Below are 25,238 nucleotides of genomic sequence, written 5' to 3'. Positions count from 1 at the left end.
AGTGGTTGTTGTATTACATATTGTTATCTTCAACTACATTGTTCAGATTACCAGTTGTAAGAATGGGAGATTGTTCATAGGTTTTGGTATTTTTATTGGGATTGCCTTAAATCTGTATATCTGTTGTGGAATTAGGGGAATTTTGACAATATTTGTGCTGCCTATCCAAGGACAGAGCATATCATCCCATTTTCTGATGTTCTCTTTGATTTCCTTTTCCAGAGTACTATAACTTTCATTATGGAGATCTGTAGCTTCCTTCATTAGTTTGATTCCTAAGTATTTAATTTTTCTTGAAGCTACTGTGAATGGTATGATTTTCCTACTTTTTTTCTTGGTGGGTTCATTATTTGTGTACAGGAATGCTATTTAATTTTGTGTGTTGATTCCATGTCCTGATACCTTGCTGAATTTATTAGTTCTAAGAGTCTTTTGGTAGAACTTTTGGGTCTTCTATTTAAATGATCTTATTGCCTGCAAATAAGCATAGTTTGACATGTATATATATATGTATATATATATACATATATACACATATATGTACATATACACACACATACTTTTCTATATGTATCCCTTTTATTTCTTTCTTTTGCCTTATTCCTCTGGCTAAAGTTTCAAGTACTCTATTGAACAGCAGTGGAGATAATGGCCATCTTGTCTTGTTTCTGAGTTTAGCTTTTTCTCATTTAATATGATGATGGCAGCAGGCTTTTATCTGATTGAGATGAGATCCTATATACCTCTTTTCTGCAGAGTTTTTACCATTAATGGATTCAGATTAGATCAAAGGCATTTTTTTGCATCTATTGAGATCTTAGATTCTGTTTATGTAATATATTTATTGATTTGTGTATGTTGTGCCACCCCTGCATTTCTGGAAAAAGACTGTTTGATCATGATATATAATCTTTTTAATGATTTGTTGCATACTGTTTGCCAGTATCTTGCTGAGGATTTTTGTATTCATGTTCATTAAAGAGGTTGACCTGTAGTTTTATTTTTAGTTGAGTCTTTGTCTAGTTTTGGAATCAAGTTAATGCCAGTTTGCAGGAATCATTTGAGAGTACTCCTTCCTTTTCAAGTTTATTAAAGAGTTTGAGGAGTATTATCCCTGAAGTGCTTGATTAATTTACTGGTGAATCCACCAGGTCTTGTGCTTTTCTTAGTTGGTAGATTTTTTTTAATCACTGACCCAATTTCATTGCTTGTTATTGGACTGTCTAGGGACTTTATATCTTCTCTGTTCAATTTTGGTAATTTGTATGTATCTAAGACTCTATCCATTTCTTCTGGATTCTTCAATAGTTTGAAGTACTGGTTTTCAAAGTAGTTGCCAACAATCTGCATTTTGAGTGTGTTTGTTGTGTTTGGGTTTTTTCATTTCTTAATATTTTTACATTTCTAATTGATAAGGGTCTTTTCTTTTCTTTTATTAAGTTTTACTAAGGGTTTGTTTATTTTGTTTATTCTTTTGAAGAACAGCTCTTTGATTCATTGTACTTTTAAAATTTTTATAATTTTTCTTAGACATGTCTGTGAGACATAATGATTACAGTCATTGTAGGGAGCTGGTACATGTAGATGACATACCTGAATTCTCTTTACACACTCTTTCCCTGCAATCTCTTGGTCCCCTCTCAATTTACAAAAGATCTACTTCTCTATTATCTATTTCTTTGGGTTTTGTTAGCCTTTATTTCTCCTCCAATCTTTAAATTTCTCTTCCTGGTACTTGCTTTGGATCTGGGTTGCTGTTTTCCTAACACATTGTGGTACTTCATTAGGTTTTTTTGGGGGCTTACTTTATAAAAGTCGCTCTCAGGACTGTCTTCGTTGTGTCCCAGACATCTGGGTGTGTTATGCTGGCATTTTGATTGTTTGATTGTAGGAATTGTCTAATTTATTCCTTCATTTCTCCTATAACACACTTATTATTCAAGAATGCCTTGTTTTATCTTCATGTGCTTGCATAATTTCTGTGGTGTTTTTTGCCATTGATCTCTAATTTTACTGTACTGTGATCTGAAAATATGTGTGGGATAATTTTGGTTCTTTTATATTTATTTCAGCATGCTTTATGGGCTAGCATGTGGTCTAAGACTATAAACATAGTATGTAAACCATTAGTGACTTCAGTTCACAGACTGAAAAACAATTAAAATAATAACTACCTTTATATGTAAAATATAAGCAATATAGAAAGATGTAAAATGGCACATCAAAAATTCAAAATGTGAAGATGAATACATATAAATGTAGAGTTTTTTATTAGTATGTTCCCCTCTTTTTTCTTTATAATCATGATTTATAAACATGATTGTATTTATGATCATGTTATGTTGCTATCACTTCAAAATAGCTTGTTTTAGTGAAAAATGCTTTTGTTAACTTTTACCTATTGGTATTATCTTAAATGAAAATAGGCTACAATCACCAATTTAAAAACATAGAGTGTTTGAATAGATTAAAAGTCATTCTTTTCCATTCTTAGCTCACATGTAGACTTAAAGTGAATACTTCATAAATATTCTATGCAAATGGAATCCAAAAGAGAACAGATATGACTATATTTATACCACACAAAATAGACTTTAAATCAAAAGCAGTAAAAAGGGATAATGAAGGACATTTTAAAGTGGTAAAGGGTCAATTCAACAAGAAGAAATAACAGTCCTAAATATATATGCCTTCAATATTAGGGTGACAGTTATATAAAGCAGATATTAGTAGTCCCTTTTTTGTTGTTTTGAACCAGGGTTTCCCTATGTAACTCAGGCTGGCCTTGAATTCATGGTGATCTTCCTGCCTCATCCTCTTGAGTGCTGGGATTACAGGCATGCACCAGCTCATTGAGCAAATATTGATAGTCCTAAAGGGAGAAACGTGCTGGTCATGGTGGTATGCACCTGTAATAAAATAAAATAATGGTTGGGTACTTTAGCACCTCAATTTATGTAATGCACAGATCATCCTCGAGACAGAAAAATTAATAAACAAACAGCAGAGTTAAATTGCATCCTAGACTAGAAGGACTTACCGAACATCCATAGAACATTCTGTCTAACAACTGCAGAATACTCATTTCTCCCAACAACACATGGAGTGTTCTCCCCAGGGAATGCGAGAAGTCACAAAATAAATTTCAACACATTTTTAAAAACTGAAATTGTATTAAGTATGTATTCTGATCACAGTGCAGTAAAACTAGAGATCAGCAAGACAAACTGGAAACTACGAAAATAAATGGGGCTGGGTGCGGTGGCACATGCCTATAATCCCAGCATTTGGGAGGCTGAGACAGGAGGATTGTTGCAAGTTCGAGGCCAGCCTGGGCTACAAAATGAGCTCAAGGCCAGCCTGAACTGCACAGCGAGACCCTGTCTTGAAAAGGACAGGAAAAAAAAAAAAAAAGGAAATTAAATAATTTACTCTTTTATGTTTACATCAGGTAGTGAACAACTTAGTATTTAGAATAGCCATCATCTTAAACTATCACTTTTTATGGTGAGTACATTCAAATTCCTTTTATTTTGAGATATATTATGCAATATTGTTAAGTATATTTACCATGCTATGCCATAAAATACCAGAATTTATTTTTCCTGTCAAAAAACAGCATCAGACCTACCCAGTGATCAATGTCTCCATTCTCTCACCCTCCTCATTCTCCCATGACTACTGTTCTGCTCTCAGCTTCCATCAAAACACCAAATTATGTCTTATGTGTCTACAAATATTGTATGTCAACCCCCAAAGTAATAAATTATGAAACAGAAACAACTTACTCTTGAGCACCCAATAGATCAAGGAAGAAATCAATAAGGAAATTATAAGATTTTATAAAATAAATGAAAATGGAAATAGTATATAAAAATATATGATACAGTAAAAGCAGCACTAGGAGGAAAGTTTATAGCAATCAAGGCCTACATTGAAAAAAGTGGAAAAATCTCTAATAAATAACCTACCTCTGCATTTTTTTTTTTTTTGGTACTGGGAATAAAACTCAGGACCTTGTGCTTACCAGGCAGGCACTCGTACCACTGAACTGTATCCCTGGCTACCTCCACATTATAAAGAACTAGATAAACAGGAACAAACCAAATCCTAGATTAACAAAAGGAAAAAATAATGAAGATCAGAGTAAAAGAAATGAAATAGAAACAAAAAACCCTAAAAGACAATGAAATGAAGAGAAGATTATTTAAAAATCTGAACATGATTTAAAAACCCTTAGCTAGTCTGAGAAAAAAGGAGACTTGAATAAACACATACAAAGTTAGAAAGAAAGCTATTGCAACCCAAACCACAGAAATACAAGGAATCATTAGAGATTATTACAAGCAAGTGTGCACCAACAAATTTAGTAACCTAGAAGAAATGTACAAATTTCTGATTGCATTCAGCTTACTGAGATTACATCATGAAGAAATAGAAAATCTGAACAGAATAGAATGAGTGACAAGATTGACAAAGGAATACAAAATCTACCACCAAAGGAAAGCCCAAGACCAGATGGTTTTATTGCTGAGTGCTAGCATGTTTAAATAACTAATCCTATTTCTTTTTAAATTATTCCCAAAAATTATAGAGGAGGAAATTCTTTCAGACTCATTTAAAGAGATTAGCATTACTCTTGTACCAAAATGAGACAAACACAAAAGAAAGGCTGATATCTTTGATGAACACAGTTGCAGAAACCCTCAACGAAATATCAGCAAAGTGAACCGAGCAGCACATTAAAAAGATTATCTGTCATGATCAAGTGGGATTCATCACAGGGATATAAGAATGGTTCAATATATACAAATCAATAAACGTGATACACCATATCAACAGGATAAAGATTAAAAAAATAGCTTTTTGAATAGAAGGGTATAACACAGTCAGATTTGTGGGATTATAGATAGCTGAGTTAAAATAGATTTGAGAAACTGGTTTGGCAGTTATTTTTCTATTTCAGAGAGCAAGAAACTGAGGCACTCTGTCCAGGCTCACAAGGTCATAGGGGGTGGAGTTGTAAATGGAACCCTGTCTTCTGTTACAACAAGCTTAGCTCTGATTGTTCAGAATAATAGACAAGTATTTATTTATTCTTCAGTACTGGGGATTTGTTCATCAGAACCAAGGAATACTGAGCTACATGGTCACCCACCCTTTTTAAAATTATATTTTGAGACTGAGTCTCACAACATTGCCCAGACTATCCTTGAGCTTGTGACCCTCCTGCCTCAGCCTCCTAAGGAGAATTACAGGCATGTACCACTACTCTGGCTTATCAGTCTTGGTAAGACAAAAAAGCAAATATTTCAGGAGAATACAAATGACTAAGTAATAGTTCTTCAGTTTACATAATAATCATATATTTAACTGTAGATTATTTATAATTGGTACACAATTACATTCTATAAAATTAATGTATTGTACTCCACAAAAAAGTTATGTAAAAATTTCACAAACTCTTGTTTCATAAAACAAAATATTCCTTTAGTGGGATAATAAGTAATCTTGAATCCATTGAAAGTAAAAATCTATATACTATACACTAATATGTACAGTAAACAATTATCACTTACACCTGATACCTTATCTAGCCAAATACTATATGAATAAATTTCTTTTATTTTACAAAGTCCTGTGAAGACACTTTCTAGGAGGAATGAATGAATGAGGAATTCCATCTAGGCACGCTGGCCGTAAATACATGTTCACAACATATTAACAATCACCTCCCAAATGTCTTATTTAGCTCATTCTCATTTGAATATTCCTTTCTATCTTATGAAATATAAACCAGACACACAAGAATACATGTTGCTTGATTCCATTTTTAGAGAAGTCAAGCATGGGGAATTAATCTCTGATGTTTACTTTGGTGAGCCAGTGATTGCAAGGACAGTGGAAGATGGATTCTGAAATCTCGATAATGTTCTGTTCTTGGTCTGGGTTCTGATTACATGGATATGGTCACCTTGTAAAATTCATGTATGGATTTGTCCACTTTCTGCTGTGTATGCTATAAATTATAAAAAGTATTCATCAATCATAGCATAAATGTAGTCTAGTATCATTTGAATAATAGGAATTTTTAAATGAGAGTACATTAATAACATAATTATATAAATATATTATTGGATTAAAATATTCTACTCCCTTATACTTGAGTGCTTTACCAGTTTTGGAAGAAAAGTAGTATTAGCGTATATGGTACAGGGACACTATTTAGAAGTACCTACTTCTAAATATTACTCATTTAACTTGTATCTAAAGTGCTTTTGAAATTTCACACATTAAGTTTGCCATGCTATCAAGACATCTTATTTTTATTGTACAGAATTATTGAAACATGGCAGTTCCTGTTTTAATAATATTTATTCACTTTCATCACCCACTTATTACTTCACTGTATAGCATATGATATGGTAATATAATGTACAATAGTATTTAAAACTGCAAAATCTGAATAAAGGTAAAAGCAAATCAGGATACATTTGAAATTAATAATTAAAAAGTTGCATTTTAGTTTTAGATCCCAATTGTTATTGAAAACATAATATGGGTTTTGTCTTGAGTTTATCATATTTTCCTCTTTTGGAGGGAGGAATTTGGGTCCTTTTTATTTTTCTCTCCTCTTTCTGGTTTATCCAAATGTAAATACTGGCTGTTTCTCTGTATAGACGATTGCATTGCACTAGGAACTACATCCATCTGCACTTATTCGTGTCCTTCATGCTGAGAGCTATCAGCATCTTTGTAAAGGACAAAGTGGCCCAGGCTCACCTGAGAATTGGGGAACTTCAGTCGCTGATGGTACAGGATGACCCACAAAGTCCCATTGGAGTGCCTTCTGTGGACAAATCACAATATGTAAGTGTTTTCACTATTTTCTCTCAGTACAATTTTCATCACATTACAAATAAGTGAAATTTCACAGTCCACTAAACATTTCTTACCATGTTTTGGCTTTAAAAAAAAATCTCTGAATTACCTAAATTAAATGATCGATGCCTCCTTCCTCAATTCTGCCCTCTCAGCTCTTATTAGTCAACTTTTGGTTGCCATGATCAAGCATCCGAGATAAAAAGCTTAAAGGAGAAGATGTTTATCTTGGCTCATGGTTTCAGCTTATGGTTGGCTCCAAGGCAGAAACATCATGGCAGACAGGCATGGTGGCAGAATAATGCTTACTGCATGGGAGCCAAGAAGTAGAGAGAACGGGAAAGTGCCAGACAGAGGGGGTGGGACCTGGGAGCAGATACACCCTTCAAAGGCAGACCCTCACTGACTCCTTCGTCCCACTGGGCCACATCTCCTGATAGTCCATCCAGCTCTGAGCTCGTCAGTGAGTTAATTCATTGGTGAGGTCAGTGCCCAGTTGATCCAGTCACCACTCTAGGTCCAACCTCTGAACATAGTTGCATTGGGAATCAATGCACAATCTTTGAGGGACACTTCATATTTAAACCATCAAGTCTAGTCATTCATTTTAGAGTATTCAAAAGAATGTTCTGTTTCCTCCAGAACATTCTAGAATGTACTACAAAAAACATGATTAGAATGACATTTGATACATAGACCATAGCAACTCTCATGGGCCACTGTTTCTTTTTATTTTTTATTTTAAAGAAAAATAAAGATAAAGTGAACAATGACACTGAGTTTCAAAATAGATTAATAGGGCAGAAATAAGAAAAAATCTCCTCAGTGAAACTAGAGATTTGACATATAAGAGCCCTTAATAGTTATATCCTTGCTTGCGTGTCTAAAGTCCTTTTCTCATGTACAGTCCTATGGTGTCTCAGTGATACAAATGAAAGCCCTGTCTGTATCTCTGTCTTTTCCCTGTAATTTGGTGGTGCCTGCTGATTCTGATTCTGGACCGGCCTTGTGCCTTCACACAATAGCATGGGGTGGAAGGGATAGTGAGCCAGGTGAAGGGGGCCTCCGTGAGTGAGGCTGACCAGCCCAGGTCAGCAGAACTACTCAGCCCAGCCATAGATGCACATGAAAAATTCATCGCTTCAAGTCATTCACTTTTGGAGGCAGTGTGTTTTGCTGAAATAGCATAAAATGACCAGAATGAAAGAAATTCATTCATTCATTCCAGAAAGATAGAGAATATATGCTTTCCATTTTCTCTGATAATCATGTATCATTTTTATAAAGAGAAAATTTATGAAAAAGTGACATTTTTGTAATTTCTAAAAGAAAAAAATTCTTTTAACAATAGAATCAAGTCCATAGTTTTAAAAAACACTATGTTAAAATCACTTCATTCTTGTCTTTTACATTCTCAGCCTTCTTTGTACAGGAGACATACTAAACTATACAAAGGAAATAGAAGAAATGCTTTTTCGTTGGCAATCTCATATGATTAAGTGTTCTAATATAATGTAATTTTGGTTTATTTATAATAGATCGGGTGCAAGATTGCTGTTGTGATGTTTATTTACTTCCTGGCTACAAACTACTATTGGATCCTTGTGGAAGGTCTCTACCTGCATAATTTAATCTTTGTGTCTTTCTTTTCGGACACCAAATACCTATGGGGCTTCATCTGGATTGGTTGGGGTAAGGCACTTAAGTCTCCTTTCCTTTTAAACTGGTCATGTTTTTAGGCCAGATTCTTCGGAGGATGTTTTGAAGGAAATGTAAGGCAGCATATTTTTAGCCATGTACATTTAGAACTGCTATGCTTATACCTGTCAATATTCTGCTTTATCCATAATTTCTTCCTAAAAATTTTGGATTTTGAATTTGTAAGCTGTAATGATGCATCTTTGTTTGGTATTTGTAGGTCATATATTGAGCATTCCAACAAGAAATTTGTAGGACTATATTGCCTGCATTTAACAAATACAAACCACAAACTAATTATAGAGATTTATCATGTCTTTTAGAAGAATATCATTCAAATTACTTTTGGCAGAGTAATTTTTTAAAAAAGGACATTCAGCTTATATTTGAAAAAATGACAGTATTGGAACAATTACTGGATTGGACACTAACTCAACATGACTTGGAGAAAAGCATATTGTTTGTTAAAATTGAAGAGAAATTAAAACTCCTATAGTATATGGCTTAGATATCGACTGATCTGGAGATTAACAGTTACAGATCTTAGTTGCTATTAATATTTTAATTAGGAGGTACTCAACACAGGCAGAAAGATCACTAAAGTGGCTCAAGAGTAAATTTGATGATTTTTTTCCCCTCTAAATAGCAGTACTTTGCCTATTTTGCCTTAACATTGTTCTAACAAGTGACAATGGGAAGTAAGCTGTATGAAGTTTCGGGCTAGCTAGCTAATAACCTTTCAGACCAGAGTCAAATTATTGTACCTATTTATAATGAAATAATAATTGTTGTGAAAAAAGTTTTATTTCAAAGGCAGCTCATCTTGTTTAAGGCTACCTCTTATTTTTTCAGATTACATAAAATCACCATTTTATTTTATGAAAAAATAGAATTTCATAACCAAATAAAAGAATAACAATAGTTCTTACACTGTGTATTGTTATCTTCAAAGTAGTTACTCACAGTACAAGACATAAACTGAAAAGATTCTTACAAAGAAGAAACAGATAATACAAAGCTTTATCTCATTTGTTAAAATTATTAGTCCATGTTTGCAGTACATAAGTGATTACACTCCTCCTGGGAAGTTGGTATTGGACATAACTCATCTTAATTCTTTTTTGTCTTCTTCCCCTCCTCTCCCTCCCTTTTCCCTCCGTGTCTTGATCTCCTTCCCATTTGAGAAACTTCTCTCTCTTACTTCCTGCCTTGCAGGACCTTTTGATAACACAATCCATAATGAATTCAATTTCATACTTTTTCTCAATGACATTATTTATTGGTTTCATTAAACAAGGGAACTTGTTTTGAGTCCTTTATTACTCATCTGGGTCAAGTCGTTGCATCTTTAAGCTCTCTTTATCTAGGTAAATACTTAGAAATCTGTTACTTACATTGTAGTGATATGTGTGGTTACCTTATTCACATTGATTTTTTATGATTCTTTACAACAAACTGGAAGGAAAGGAAAATTACAGTCCAAAGAGGAACGTATGCCATATCTGACCTTTCCTAAACTGAAGGCCAATGTTTCAAATGACCATTTTATATATACATTTTTTTAACAAACTAGATGTAAAGTGACTACCAATAGCATTGTTTCTTTTTTTTCTTTTAACCAAACACTACCTTATCTTTGCCTCAGTTTTGCCATAAAGAAAACACTTTATTCTCGGTTCCATGATATACTTTCATTGACATATTTTGTTTTGTATTTTATTTCTGTATTTTAAAGATTTCCCTCTTGTTTTTATCATTATTGAATGTGGTGATTAACCTGTGTATAAAGAGTCATCTTTAATCAGCAGCTGCCAGGTGAAATGCCAGTATGTGCAACTCACCATATAAAAGGACCTATCCTCAAAGTAGTTGCTCAGATTACAAAATATAGGCATGCATAACTGATCAAGCAATATAAGCACAAATTTTGAAGATAAAAATACACAATATATTAACCATTGTTAATCTCCTATTATCTTATTTTCAAATTCTGTACTGTTGCTTTTTTCTCTTTAAAATAAAAAAAGGACCCATCATGGTAATTTTGCAGTCTTGTCCCCGTGGCCAAGCATATTCATGTAGAATGCTTTCATATTCTGTTATCGCTGCTTCCAATTTTATTATTTTTGTATAAAATGACCTTAATCCAGCAAACATTTTTCAATCATCATATCAATTTGGCAGTTGATATAATTTAAGAGATATGTGCTCAAGTCCATGTCTTAGTCCATTTTATGTTTCCAACACAAAATTCCTGGAACTGGATGATTTATTTTTAATTAATTTTATTGGTACATTTTTAGTTATATAGAATGAAAACAGTTATCATATGGAATTGGTACCTGTATATGATACATCTTCATTCTTTTTTTCCACATTTCCTCTCCTCCCTTTAACCCCTCTACCCCTTTACCCTTCCTTATTTACAAAATATTTGTTTCCATTTTTTCCTTCTATTCATTTTCCTTTTCTCTTCCTTCCTTTCCCCATCTCTAGTTTCCCTTCCCATTTGAACATTTTCCTTCTGTTTCCCAATGTCTATTATATATTTTGGTTCTTATTTTCCCTTTTTTCCCCGTCACACCGGAGAAACCATGCAATATTTGGACATGTGTGTCTGATTTATTTCACTTAGTGGTATTATCTCAAAGGGCATGCATTGATTTATTTAGAAATGTCTCAAGTTTACCTTTCCCTTGGCAGAATAGTACTCCATTGTATAAATAAGCCACATTTTCTTTACCCATTCGTTGGTTGGTGGGTATTTGGGGTGTTTCCAAGATTTAGCTATTGCAAACTATGCTACTATAATCATGGATGTGCATATATTGCTGTGATATGATGCCTTTAATTCTTTCAGGTAAATAGCAAGAATGGGGATAACTGGGTCAAATGGAACATCTAGTTTTAGTTTATATGAGTAATCTCCATACTGATTTCCATAGTGGTTATATGAGTCAACACTCCCATTAACAGTGGAGAAGGGTTCTTTTTTTCCCAAAGCTCCACCAACATTTAATACTTGTTGATTTCTTGATAATAGCTATTCTTTCTGGGATGAGATGGAATCTCAATGTTGTTTTACTTTTCATCTCTCTAAAGACCAGTGATGTTAAACATTTTTTCATATATTTATTTGCCATTTCTATTTCTTCATCTCACAAGTGTCTATTCACTTCAGATGCCCACTTTTGGATTGGGTCTTTAAGTTTTTTTGGGGGGTCTGATATTTTGAGTTCTTTATATAGTTTAGATATTAGTTCTTTGAGGAGTAGCTGGAAATTTTTTCCCCCCACTTTATGGGTTGTCTCTTTACTTGTTGATGGTTTTTTTTTTTTTTTTTGCTGTGCAAAGCTTTTTAATTTGGTGTGATCCTAGTTGTTGATTCTTTGTGATGTTTTCTCTGCAATTGAGGTTGTGTTCATAAAGTCTTTTGGCTACACCCAGGTTTTCAAGACTTCTACCTATTCTGTCATCCAGTAGTTTTTAGTGCTTCTGTTTTAATATTTAGATTTTTTTATCCATTTCAATGTTAGTTTAGTGCCCGGTGAGAGATATGTCTAGTTTTAGTCTTTGGCATGTGGAAAGCCAGTTTTTCTAGCACCATTTATTAAAGAGACTATTTCTTCTAGTGAAGGTGTTTGGCCCCTTGGTCAAATAAAAGGTGGCTGAGTGTGCTTGGAGTTGTTTCTGCATCTTCTAGTCTGCTCCATTGATCCTTGGGCCTATTTTTTTTTGCCAGTGCCATGAAAATATTTAAAGAGGTCTTAAATGATTTTCTTTTATTTATTCTTCCAATTGATAACTGAAATTTTACTAATTTTGTCTGTCTCAATAAAGTATATGTTTTAAGAAAATGAGATATTGATAACCTGTTCATTGTTTTATCTTCTGAGACTTGAATAATTCCTGACAAGTAAATGGGCACTTACTAAGTGTGTCATAAGCCAGTAGTTGGAGGAATGGATAGATGGATAGATGGATGCAAAGATAGCCAGTTGGCACAGAAAATGTATGCAAGCTATGCCCAAGAATTAGTCAGAATTAGGTAGGTCTACAGAAATTTCCTTTGACAGAAATTTCCTGAAACACAGAAACTTAGCACATATAAAAATTGTTATATAAAAGCTAATATATTTCAATTATTAATATAATTATTACTTATAATTATTATATATATAATATTAAGATAATAGAATATTAATATAATTGCAATATAGAATCATAAAATTCAATAGTCAGGCAGGCCGAGATTAAGTTCATTTGGTATGTTGTTCTCTGAGGAGACCAAAGAAATCCTCTATAATGTGTGCTAACTTACTTTCAAAAGCTACTTCTTTGTTTACTTCATTGCTTAGAAACAATACTTGAAAAATTACAAATGTGGTTTCTTGAAGATAAAGAATTTAACGTTGTGCTTGGTGAAAGTTTTAAACTAAGTTAAAGATTTTTCCTCCTTTATGAGTTGCTTCCTGACTTCTGTAGTGTTTGAATTATGGTCTCTGTATTTCCTTTAAACTTTTTTCTTAAAAACCACAAATTAAAAGTCACTGATTCAGTCTTTTAGTCCATTATTGAAGTGTATCATAAATATCCTGGCTTGTGTGCGTTTTTGTTTTTGTAGTGTCAAATTCTCATCAACTACAGCATGACCTGAACTGTCAGCTTTTTGTGCAAACTCCATTTAAGAGATTTGCTATTGCAGGTGTAGAGACGTTTATCTTTGATGAAGGACAAATATCACATGCTTGAATCATCAAACTATCATAGTAGGCACCGATGTTCAAACTAATGCATGTGTCTGGAACTGATGTGTGAGCATGGAGAGGAAGAGGCTAAGGTGGTCCCAGCTTTCTGATTTTATAACTTGCAGTGTAACTTCTTCATGCATTCCACTTTCACAATGAATGAAGGCCGAATGTTTTTAAAAGAGCAGCTTCTCAAGAGTCACTCTTGTTGCTTTGCTCCTTGAAATCATATGGCTGAGCTGGACAGGGTGATGCACACCTGTAGTCCCAGCACTTTGGAAATTCAGGCAGGACGGTTGCAAGTTCAAGCCTAGCCTGGGTAACAGATCCTATCTTAAAAGAAAAAGAATTTAAGAAAAGATTTTTAAAAGGGATGAGGATGTAGCTCAGTGGTAAGAGTGCCTCTGGGTTTCCTCTCTTGTACTGCAAAAATAAATACGTAATTAATTTTTAAAAAATGTGTGGCTCTCAGTGGAGTGAAAGTCGAACTGTACCAACTGCTATTTACTTCTAGCCCCAGGAACTTTATTTCCCTCTAAGTGTGGCTTTACCCTGCACTCCTCAAGTGGAAATCAGACAAACCTTCACCTTCAGACTTTCAGGGACAAATAACATCAGTGTCATCACTTATTTCTCAAATTGACCGGATGGATACTAGACAGACTTTTCTTTTTCGTATTTCAACATTTTTTGTGTCTTTTTTTGTTTCAATTGCTAATAGCATATTACTACAACGTGTGGTGAATATGGAAACAGCTCAGTCTTAAGTACACCGTGGTCTCTGAATTCTTTTCTGATTGCAGGGTTTCCAGCAGCATTTGTTGTGGCCTGGGCAGTGGCACGAGCAACTCTGGCCGACACCAGGTGAGTGAAAAACAGAAGAGGTGAAGAGAGAACCTCAGGTTTCTCAGACTGGGACTTGCTGCTTGGAATCCATGTCAGCTCCTCTTCCAGATGTTATTTTTCTTTAGGGACATCATGTGGGAAGTGGTCTTGATGCAGCAGCAATGTCCAAGACATTGCCAGCAAATTCCCTATCCCAAAGGCCCTCAGACAGAAAGACTCACAGACTTGGTTGAGATGCTTGAGCTTCCTGGTGTGTGCAGTCAATTTAATGTGCTGTGAGAAGCAGCAGGGAAAGGATAAGTAAGGAAGCACGTTCAGGTATGGTATGAGAGGTGGAAGAACCACACTACTTGAATATTGGAATAAACAATGTTCCTACTTCCTGTCTCTCTGCCATATCAGCCTTCTCCAATGTTGGTGTGGTTATGAGGGTTGGAGATAGGAGGTTGCACCAAGGGGACCCCTAGACAGATGCCTGTAGGTCTAGTGACTCACCCTGGCTGATTTAGAGACACAGGGGCAAGTATATTGGCCATAGCTGTACATTCTCAGCTTGATGAGGAGCTCGGGGTTTTATTTTCATTCTTTTGGTGTATGGAAATGAATTTTACCAATAAGCTGAGTTAAGACCTCAAGAGTATTGTGCACTTCCTGTATATTGGGAATATTTTATTTCATCTGTCTGTATAGTATATCATAAACGTTTAGCTTATAGTTGTCTTGTATATCTTTATTACCTATATTTATCATGTGTACTCTACATATTACCACTTATTTATATTTCATGCAAATGTGTTTCATTCATTCCATTTGTCTTCTTATCTTCTAATAGCAGAATTAGTAGCACAGTACAATTTATTATCTAATGATTATGCACATTGTACACATTTTGTTAGCTTCTTGGGAGCTGTGTTAGTTATCTTTCCCATTGCTGGGACAGAATATCTGATACCTGCAATTTAAAGGAGGAAATATTTATGTGGCTCATGCTTGCAGAGAGTTCAGTCCGTGGTCAGTGAGCTCCAAGGCAGAAATGGCGTGATGGAAGGGCCTGGCAGAGGAAAGCTGCCAACCTGTGACAACCAGGAAGCAAAGCAATGGAGCAGCATGAGTGGAGGAGTCCAGGGACCAGATACAGTGCCCAAGGTCAGACCTCCATGACCCAATAGACAGGCCCAGAAATATGCTTTATTAATCATCTAGATGTGTTGCAAGCCAATCAAGTTCACTATCCAGTTAACTGTCACAGGAGCCTCTCTTTAACTCCAGTCAATATTCTTGTTTTGAATTAGTAGGTATTTCCTTCAGAAATTAGTTTATCTGCTATGCACTTAATTAAAAAAATTATCATCTCCATGAGCACCTGAGCTCTGTAAAGAACCTGCCACTCACTGTTCCAGAAAATCTGAACTGTCTGAGTCACTGTGTTTAGGAACAGCCTTCCTGCTTTTTACTTCAGTTTCTCTTGATCAGTTTCCCTCAGATTTAAAATTTATTGGCTTCACATTTTCACTTGTTTATATCTGTTTGTGCTATTTAGATTCATTATCAATTGACAAATTGGGTTAGTGTTATCTACACTGTTTTCATTATTGTTAAATTTACACAGTGATTTTGGAAACCTCAGAAGAAACTTACAGTATCTGCTGTTTGATTTCCAGGGGAGGGAGGTTGAGTCAGTTAAATAAGAACTAATTAATGCTGCAGTAATCATACTCTGAGATGTGTAACTATGTAACATAGATTCAGATTTAGAGATGGTAGGACATCATTTATTTTTTGTCCCAATGTGCTTATTTTAGAGATAGATAAAATGACACTCAGAGATAACAAGAGATATTCTCAAGCCAGCCTGGAGCAAAATTTTGACGCTTATTCATCCTTTGAACACATTGTAGGTCTTTTATTTTTAGTATTACCATTTATTGGTGACAAACATTTAAGTTTTACTTACATTCGATGAGGGGGCCATTCCTCAGTCAGGGGTGGACTAGTAGCTGTGTCTTCTGCTAGAACCTCCAAACAAGGTCTCTAGGTCTTGAGCATAGAAAGAAAGTAGATACATTCACAGTGTACTTTAAATAGGATGGTTTTCTTAATTATTTTGCTTTCTTAAGGAGTATAAACTAAACCTTAAAATACTAATAATCAAAGGTCTTTACACTGCAAAAAATAAAAGTAGAAATTTTTTATTTTTGAGGCAAAACATTCATTGAGTGTATAGTATATATATATAACTGATGCTAAGAATTCTTCTAAAATGGTTGAACTGATGTAAAAATATTAAATATAAATCATATTATGTGATTTGGCCATGTGAAACATTTTACTTTTCTCCTACCTTTCTCTGAATAAAATTTTGAATTCTACACTATCTCATTGGAAAAGTAGAAAGTCATTTTAGATTTGATTTTGCATGTAAAACTACGTTGCATTACTGTTTATCTGGCATGATTTCAGAACTGCCTGATTCAATTTCTCATGAGACTCATAGACAGCAAGCTTCTGTGGTTTTCTTGGATAGGATTTGGCGTATATAAAGAGCCATGTCACAAAGCGAAGCAAAAAGAGAAGACTTCCTGTATCTCCAAAAGAGAGAGTTTATAGTCATGACTTACACTTGAGATTCAACTTCTGTTTTGGTCTTTTAGAGCTAGAACTCTGATTTTTTTCTGCATCTTGGCCATTCAAAGATACACAGAGTAGACCAAGTTTTAAAAATACCTCGTGAATGGGGGATAGATATGAGCAAACCATATTACATGTATTGAGATCCCCACCTCCTGTGAAACTAGAGGAGAAAGCAAGGCAAATGGAGGGATGGGGATGTGATCAAAGTATGTTAAAAATACTCTACTGGAAACTATTGGAATTACAGAGAAAGGCTCTTCCAGTTCTAAAATTGTGTCAAGTGTTGCTCAACTGAGGGATGCTAAGATAATTTACTACATTAGGATGAACAAATAAAGTTTTGAAGTGAGTGATTTTGCTTATCTTTTTTTTTTTACTTACAAAATCAACACCTTACAAGATACCTTATTCCCTTCTCCTTAGCTCTTTCACACAAGGTAAGAGACACCAACAACTGGGATACCTGTAACTTCTTTGCTATGCTTTTGTTTCACCCTTCAGAAGGACAGGTGGGGACATGAAAAGATGCTCCCTAACGTTCCTGGAACTCTGCATGTATGAGTTATGTGAAAAATAGATGCTTTTACATAAAGTTAGGAAATGTTCAACAGTGTGCAAATGTGATCTCAGATCAGATCATGGGACGTATCTTAGATTCACATGTTACATTTTAGACCATATGTACTTGTTTAGTTTTCTCATACCAGGGAGACAATACGATGTTTACACATCTGAGTCTGATTTATTTCACTTATGAGTACGGTCTCAAGTTGCATCCATTTACTTTTAAAAGTCTCCAGTTTATGGCTGAGTAGTATCCATTGTATAAAAAGACCACATTTTTTTTTTATCCATTCCTCGGTCGATGGGCATTTGGGTTGTTTTCAGGATTTAGTATCATAAATTGTGCTGCTATAAACATGGGTGATATCTTCAGTTCTTCTGGAAAAATACCCAGAAGGGGAATAGCTGGGTTGACTGGAACCTCTAATCCTAGTTCTTTGCAGAATTTCCACACTGATTGCCGCAGTAGTTGCACCAGTCTACACTCCCACCAACAGTGAAGAAGTGTTCCTTTTTCACCACAGTCCCTCCAGCATTTGTTATTGATTGATTTTTTGACCATAGCCATTCTTACTGGGGTGAGATGGAATCTCAGTGTTTTAATTTGCACCTCTAAAATGACCAATGATGTTGAACGTTTTTTCATATATTTATTTGCCATTTGAATTTCCTCATCTGAGAAGCATGTATTCATTTCAGCTGCCCATTTTTGGATTGGATCTTTGAATTTGGGAGGTCTGATTGTTTTCAGTTGTTTATATGTTCTAGATGGAAGTCCTTTGTCTGAGGGACAACTGCCTAATTTTTTTTCTTACTCTGTGGGTTGTCTTCTCACTCTGTTGGTGATTCCTTTTGATGACTCACATAGAATTTAAAAATTATCATTATAGCTCCTGAATTTTTTTATACTATGTCATTTACTGTTGCCTCACTCCATGCTGTTTTGTCTAAGAAAGAAACTGAAGGATCTTACTTATGTGTCTTTAATTAAAAAAACTTTACATTGCCAAATTAAAGTTTCAAATGAAACTAGTTTTAGTTTTAAATAGCTCTATGATATTTATTATAGTGTAAGACCTTTAATAGTACAAACCAGATTGCATGAGGATGTGTCAAGATTACTTTGGATTTAATTTTTGTTAATTCATTCCAACAAATATTTATTGGCTGTCTGTATACTCTGTACTGTTCTAGGCAATTGTAATACTTTAAAACACAAAAACAATAATGATCCTTGACCATGTAGAGCTTAAATTTTAGTTAAGAATCAGAAAATAATGGTGACTACATGGTGTTTTTTTTAAAGTACTGTTAAAACAAATTTTAAACAAAATTAAGACAAAATAATGGATTGCATGGAAATACAAAATGAATTCCTGTCCATGGATTTTGAAAATGCTATTTAATGAAGGAACATGTAGGATATAACTGGTTCAGAAGGGATATCAAAGAACTACACATTTATGTTCAGAAAAATAAATACCGAAAATTTACAAATAAATACAAAACTAGTTAATTTTCATGGGATAGTTATATCCCATTGAACAGAGCTAATTTTTCTTTCTATGGCAAGAATCATTTGTGTTGTTTTTAAAATTGTGTTTCTATGGATAAGAATGATTTATCTTGTTAATATTCTACAATTTATGGACTTGTAAAATAAAATGCTTTATCTTCTGAAAGGGGAGAACTTTATCAACAAGCTTGAACTACTGTGTCTCATCTTGATAATTATAAAAATGAACTATCAATTGACCATATTTAGAATATTAATTTTTTGATGTTCTGGAAATAAAGTTTTAACTCTGTTCACTGTAAACCTTAACTCACTATATTTATAATATGGTGCTTACATTAGGGGAATCTAACAGTATGGAACTCAAGGTCTAGATGTCCTAGATCTAGATCAGGATTTAGATGTTTTAAAATAAAATTGTTTTCATTTATTTGTTTTTTAATCAACAGAGTGGGGTGGGTTTTTGGTAAAATTTGAAGTACATTTCTCATTAATTTGCTTTGCCAAATGTATTCATGAAAGTTCTTTGTGTGTTTCAGGTGCTGGGAACTTAGTGCTGGAGACAGGTGGATTTATCAGGCCCCAATCTTAGCAGCTATTGGAGTAAGTTTAAAAGCTTACACAGTTAAAAAAAATGATGAAAAATTAAACTGCTGCTACAACTCAGAGGAAATGTTTCCCTTGACAATAGGTTTAGGAAGCTCACAAGTACAGTAATAGCTATTGGGAGATTCGAGATTGGGAACAGGCTCTTGTTTATACTTGATATTGAGACCCATGCACAATGCAAATGTCTTTGCTTTCCACAGACAGCACTGGGGAAAGTTCTGAAACTTCAAAATATCCACAACATTTATATGTGTAGGGAGTCAGAAGGTCCTGAATCTTCCTGTTCATCCATTATAGCTTCTGATCATCTAGGAGTCAGAAGGTCCTGAATCTTCCTGTTCATCCATTATAGCTTCTGATCATCTAGGAAGTAAGGTGGGGTGGTGGAGAGGGAAAGATAGAATGGCAGAACAAAGAAATTGATGAGAGAGAATAACAGTATTGTCTTACTTTTTTCTTCAGGCTGAGACAAAATACCCAACACCCAAAGTTAAAGGAGGAAAGGTTTATGGTAGCCCACAGTTTGTAGAGGTTTCAGTTCATAGTCAGCTGGCTCCAAGGCAGGGTGGCATGGCAGACAGCATGGTAGAGCAGGCAGGAGGCAGCAACAGACAAGCAGCAAGCAGCGAAATAACAAGTGACAGCAGAAGCCCCCTTTTTGTTCCTAATATTCCATCCAGGCTACTGGGAGGGTAACACTCACACTCAAAGTGGGCAGCCTAATGCTAGCGTCACACTATAATCAGTCCCAGCATCACATCCTTAATCCCAGCATCACACACTTCAGATCCACCAGCTCTGAAAAGCTCCACCTATGACTGCGAGAGGCTTTGGGGAGATATGTAGCTATAAACCATAGCAAGTATGATCCATTGAAAGTATTGCCAAATGCTTTTATTTGGTGCACTGCCTCCCCAAGGAGTTAAGTGAACTCCATATCAAGAAATATCTTGCAGAATCCTGTTTAATAAGCAGTGAAAAGAAAAACAAGTTGAAACCCTGCATCATTTTTAGTGTCTTTGCTTTGGGTTGTCTGTATTTTGCTATTGTTCTTTTTTTTTTTTGTGCTATTTTCTTTAAAATACAAAAAAAAAAGAAAAACGAGTTGGAGGTGGGTATTACATAGGACCTTATGTCCTTATTATATTGCTACTGTATGTTGCACCTCTGTTAAAAAAGAAAACAAGATTGGACACTGTATCTAACAAACTCACCAAAATGTTCACTCTTGACCTTTCTTGAAACCTTCACAGCATCAGCTTCTCCGTGGGTCTATGAAGAAATTATATTATCATATGTTTTCCACACTTCATGAAATACAAGATTATAAGCATCTTAAAAATAGAACTAATGTCCTAATAAATGCTAAATCATTAGACAGTAAGTTAACACTGATTGTTTATTAATTTAGTTGTCTTTCCTTGTTCTCCCGTTTTTTGTTTTTCTTATTTTGTTTTCGTTTGGACAGTGTGTCACTCACTTTGTCAGCATATTTATAGGCTGCATCCAGATGGACAGCTATTGATATGGTTGAAGTTTTGTAGAATTATCCCCAAATCAGTTAGAAACTTTTTGGCCTCATAAGAAAGTTGCCAAAAGAAAACTAGAAGAGATTTTAAAAAAAAATCTTCATTTTAGAAGCCCATTATGTAAATGTTCGGGAGAAAAAAATTCACAGCCATTTTAGAAAAGCCAGTATTGTATCCTTGCTAAAACCTCTGATTGTCAGGCTAGATGCAATCCCCTGTGTCTTAGGAGAAGATCAACAATGGGTTGGGGATGAAGGAATGAATGGCTTCAGTATATAAACTCGTATAATTTAAGTTTTTAATGTAAATGAAATGTTGTTCTGCTAACGTGATAACCCATCTGGGAACTGCACTATATCTATGAAAGAGCATCAGTGAACTTAAAGATGTGAAATAACTTTATAAAGTAGGCTCTGGTGGCTACTAGATATCCCTTTTGTCCATTAGAACTCTCTCATCTTTATTTCCAAGCATTTTATTTTTATAGCTTCTGCCCTATCTGTTTGCTCCTTTATCCTTGCTATTATCTTTTTAGAGAGACAATCTCTATTTTTTTGTCCATCTTCAGTACTCTTTTCTAGGATAGATGTGTGACAGCCACTTAGTGTCCTTAACCTACATTTATAATTGGATAAGTTTGATTTTTATATCTTATGAAAAAGTAGGAACCTATTCAAGTCCAAGAGATGCTTTCAAAATTATTAAGAATTGAGGGCAATACAGGAAAGTAAATCATAGGGTATTTTCCTCTGATAAAATTTATTCTTACTCAAACCTTTGTTGTTTGTGTGTAGATCTGAGTTCCTCACTGTCAACCTGAATTAAAGTTTTATTAGCGGAGATTTCTAAATTACAATATAAAACATAAAATAAGGTGAGTAAAGAGTATTTAAAAGATTCACCATTTATGAAAGAGAACTAGAAATAATAGTGTGTTTAATAAATTTGAAGAAAACCTAGGTGGAAGGCCATTTTCATCTTGAACTAAAATTGTCATGGCTCTGAAACAAGAATTCTTAAATACATTTGCAACATTACAACATCCATTTAACCTGACAAATTATAGAAAAGAATCAAGAGCATCTTTCTGTTCAACAAGAGTTACTTTTTTGTTTCATTATTACAATTCAAGGTTATCAGAATTTCCTTGCAGGTCCATAACCTGCTAATGCATCTGAAAGTTCTCATAAAACGTTAAAAATTGGACATGAAATCAGTATCTCACTTTTTTATCAGTAACTTAGAGAAGGTTGATTTATGGAAGAGAAAAAATTATAAAGGGCAAAAAGAAGTCTAAGGGAAGGAAAAAATAGAATTACAAAGAGAAATATCTCAAGAGACAAGAAGATAAACCTCAAGAATGGAGATATCCAGATGTGGGAAGGCCTGTGTGGATAGTTGTCTTGGTAGTAAAGCTGCTGGTGGCAGTGGCTCAGATCACCCAAGAGAATGTGCAGAAATCCTGCAGACCCTGGAGTTAGAAGACAAGCAGTAAACTCACCAAGATATGTTTTAAATCCTGAATTCCAAGGGCAGTGATGATTTTACTTGGAATTCCAAAGAACAATGTCATGGATAAGACTGGCATTCAGAAAAATTAAGGTCATTTCATGTCTACTTTGGAGGAAAGTAGTGACCGGTGGGCACATTCATTTGTTCATTCATTCATTCATTCATTCATTCATTATTGTAGATTGCGAGCAGGTGGGGAAGAACTGTGATGGGCTTGATTCAAGGCTGTGGAACAATGTCAAAAACTGAGGCTGAAGAAGGGCAGAGACCGAACCTTGAAGGGGCTCATGGGCCTCGCTAAAGGATTAAGACTTAATCCAGAGTGGTGACAAACAAAGGTTTTCATCTTGGAGAAGGATGGAAGCAGATTTCTTGTTCAGAGAGTCCCAGGGCTTGGTTCAGGTTGCCAGAGGGGCAAGCTGGTAACACTGGGCATCTGCCACAGGGGAGTTTAGGTCACAGTGGCCATGAGTGGACAGGCCGTGGATCTGAGAGACTGAGGAAGCAAAGATGACCCAGAGCTCAGGTTTGGAATTTTAGACACTTTCCCTTTAGGCTGGGACCCAATTTTCCTTATTTCCATGACCTGGTCCCTTATTTCTCCCCCAAACTCATGGCATGTCACCTTCCCTCTGTGCTGCCTTACCTGCATACAGTGCTTTTTGTTTAGTTCTGTGAAGCATTACACTGTTCCTTACCTCAGGGCCTTTGCCTGGCTATTCTGTCTGCCTGATGTATTGTTCCTACTACCTGTTCTTTTCAGTTTATGTCTTTTATCTATTTAGTTATGTTGTTTCCTATATATCTTATTCATGTTGTTGTAAATTGAATCATTTTTTTAGTGTCTTTCTCTTTTTTTTGAGGAAACAAGTTTTCCTTATTGTTTGTGCAATTTGATAAACATTTTAGCAGCTTTTGCATCTGCTCCAAGGAAGCAAGTGCTCACCCTCCATTTCTCCTTGGAGATATCAGTCTTTTTCTTAGATTTCATGTTCACTGGTCGTCTTGCAACTTTGCTCTCTGATGAATTTTAAAATCTACATTTTTTTTTTGTTGGCCTGTTTTGTAGATTTACCAGCATTTCTTTGTTATAAAAATAAGAGTAAGGTTTTTTCTTGCTTTCTGCTATTGGGTCAATGTAATTAAAAACAGTGTTCTCATAACCCAGAAATTCTCTCACAAAAGCAGTAGGAAAGAAAGCATTCTTATATTGAATTCCTAAACTAGAGTGAGGTGTGCATTGCAGACAATACGCTAGGAGATTGCAGAGGCAAAGAAATCTCACTGTAGCCACAAAACAATGCATTATATGCAACTTTTCACAAGAAACAATAGCTAGTTCTCAAGCAAAACAACTTGATGACACATTTACTTTAGTAATAAGGGTAAGTACCTGTGTTAGCTAATTACCTTTATGTGGAGGAAAAATGTCTCATCTCTTTGTGGCAGGAGGTAGGTAGCTTTGCAATTTGAAGAAAGGAGTTAGGAGCATTGTAATTTGAATAGAGGCTCGGCTCCTACCTTTCCACAAAAACCTGTAGACCGGACACGGGACACCATTTGCCTTGAAGTTTAAAGAGATGGTTGTGGGATTCTGAGGAGAAAAAGATTAAAGACATTCCTGAGGCCATCAAAAGGCCTATCTAATCTATAAAAGGATGTATATGCAGTTCAGAGAGATGGGAAAGTGCTTATAAGTTTTCTAAGGTAGATACTGTGAGAAAAATGAGAGCGGGGAAAATCTCCCCATTTTCATCAGGGAGAATGAAGCCTCTGACTTTCAGTTTGTTTGTCCTTTCATTATCTCCTAAGCAGGAGCTGATGGTTCTGGACTAATTTGATCAGGAAATTGTCCTTGCTATGACTTCCAGGAAATCTTGCATTTCTCTCATGCATGTATTTTCCTCCTGGGAGCTCCTACCCTATGGGATTTTAGGGTCCTGAAGTCCATACCCCATAGTTTATCATAGAGCTGCCCTGTAAAGGCAGAGATCAACACAGATCTTCAGCTCAGTGCTCAGCACATGATCTCCTTCCTCTTGGTTGTGTATGGTTATTGGGAGTCTGGGTCCTAACACCGTGAAGCCCTATCACCTCCAGGAACTGGCAGTGTGCCTCAATTCTTTGTGCATTTGATGAAAGATTTCAGACTAGACGCATAGGCCGTTATACAGAGCACAGACAGAATTTATTACAAAAGTTTTTAGAATGAGAGAGAGAGAGAGAGAGAGAGAGAGAGTACACCTTCAGCCGTGAAGGTGGGAAAGTGCCAAAGTGGCTGTTGTGTTGAGTGAGGTTTCTAGTTACGCTTATATGATTAACTGGATCTTCGAAAGAATATTCTTTCCATCCTCTGAGTTCACTGTTCTAGTTCAGATAAGATGAGCTGTGTTTACAAGCTTCAGAGAAAAGTGGGTCCCTGTTTATCCCTTCAGTGGAGTCTCCATGTAGTTTGTTTTGAGACCAGGAGGTTTTTCTAAGTCCTCACCTGTGGTCTGGACTTGTGCAGACACAGGACCTTACCAGATGTGCAGAGGATGTTCCTTTCCGTTGAACTAAATTCTGAAGCTGCAGGTTTGTGTGAATTTTTATCTGTAGCAAATGATTAAGTGAGTGAAGGACAAGCACTGCCTTTGCTTTTCAGTTAGCCCCACAGCTATCTGTCTCCAGCCTGCTAATCACTTCCTGCCCAACTATTGTGAA

At 35.3% G+C, this 25,238-nt stretch overlaps 1 protein-coding gene across 1 annotated transcript in view; it reads left to right on the top strand.

The window, feature by feature from the left end:
* The window catches only part of Pth2r (parathyroid hormone 2 receptor), a 90,364-nt gene that overhangs the window by 41,720 nt on the left and 23,406 nt on the right, over positions 1-25,238 (top strand). The window contains exons 5-8 of the mRNA XM_005397112.1: positions 6,681-6,870; positions 8,421-8,574; positions 14,132-14,192; positions 19,425-19,488. Coding sequence (XP_005397169.1) covers positions 6,681-6,870; positions 8,421-8,574; positions 14,132-14,192; positions 19,425-19,488 — 469 coding nt within the window. The remainder of the gene's footprint in view (positions 1-6,680; positions 6,871-8,420; positions 8,575-14,131; positions 14,193-19,424; positions 19,489-25,238) is intronic.

This window comes from Chinchilla lanigera, unplaced genomic scaffold, assembly GCF_000276665.1.
Source record: "Chinchilla lanigera isolate Chin_1 unplaced genomic scaffold, ChiLan1.0 scaffold00056, whole genome shotgun sequence".
Lineage (NCBI taxonomy): Eukaryota > Metazoa > Chordata > Mammalia > Rodentia > Chinchillidae > Chinchilla > Chinchilla lanigera.
Note: the sequence above shows the minus strand (reverse complement) of the source record. Positions and strands in the feature narration are given on the sequence as shown.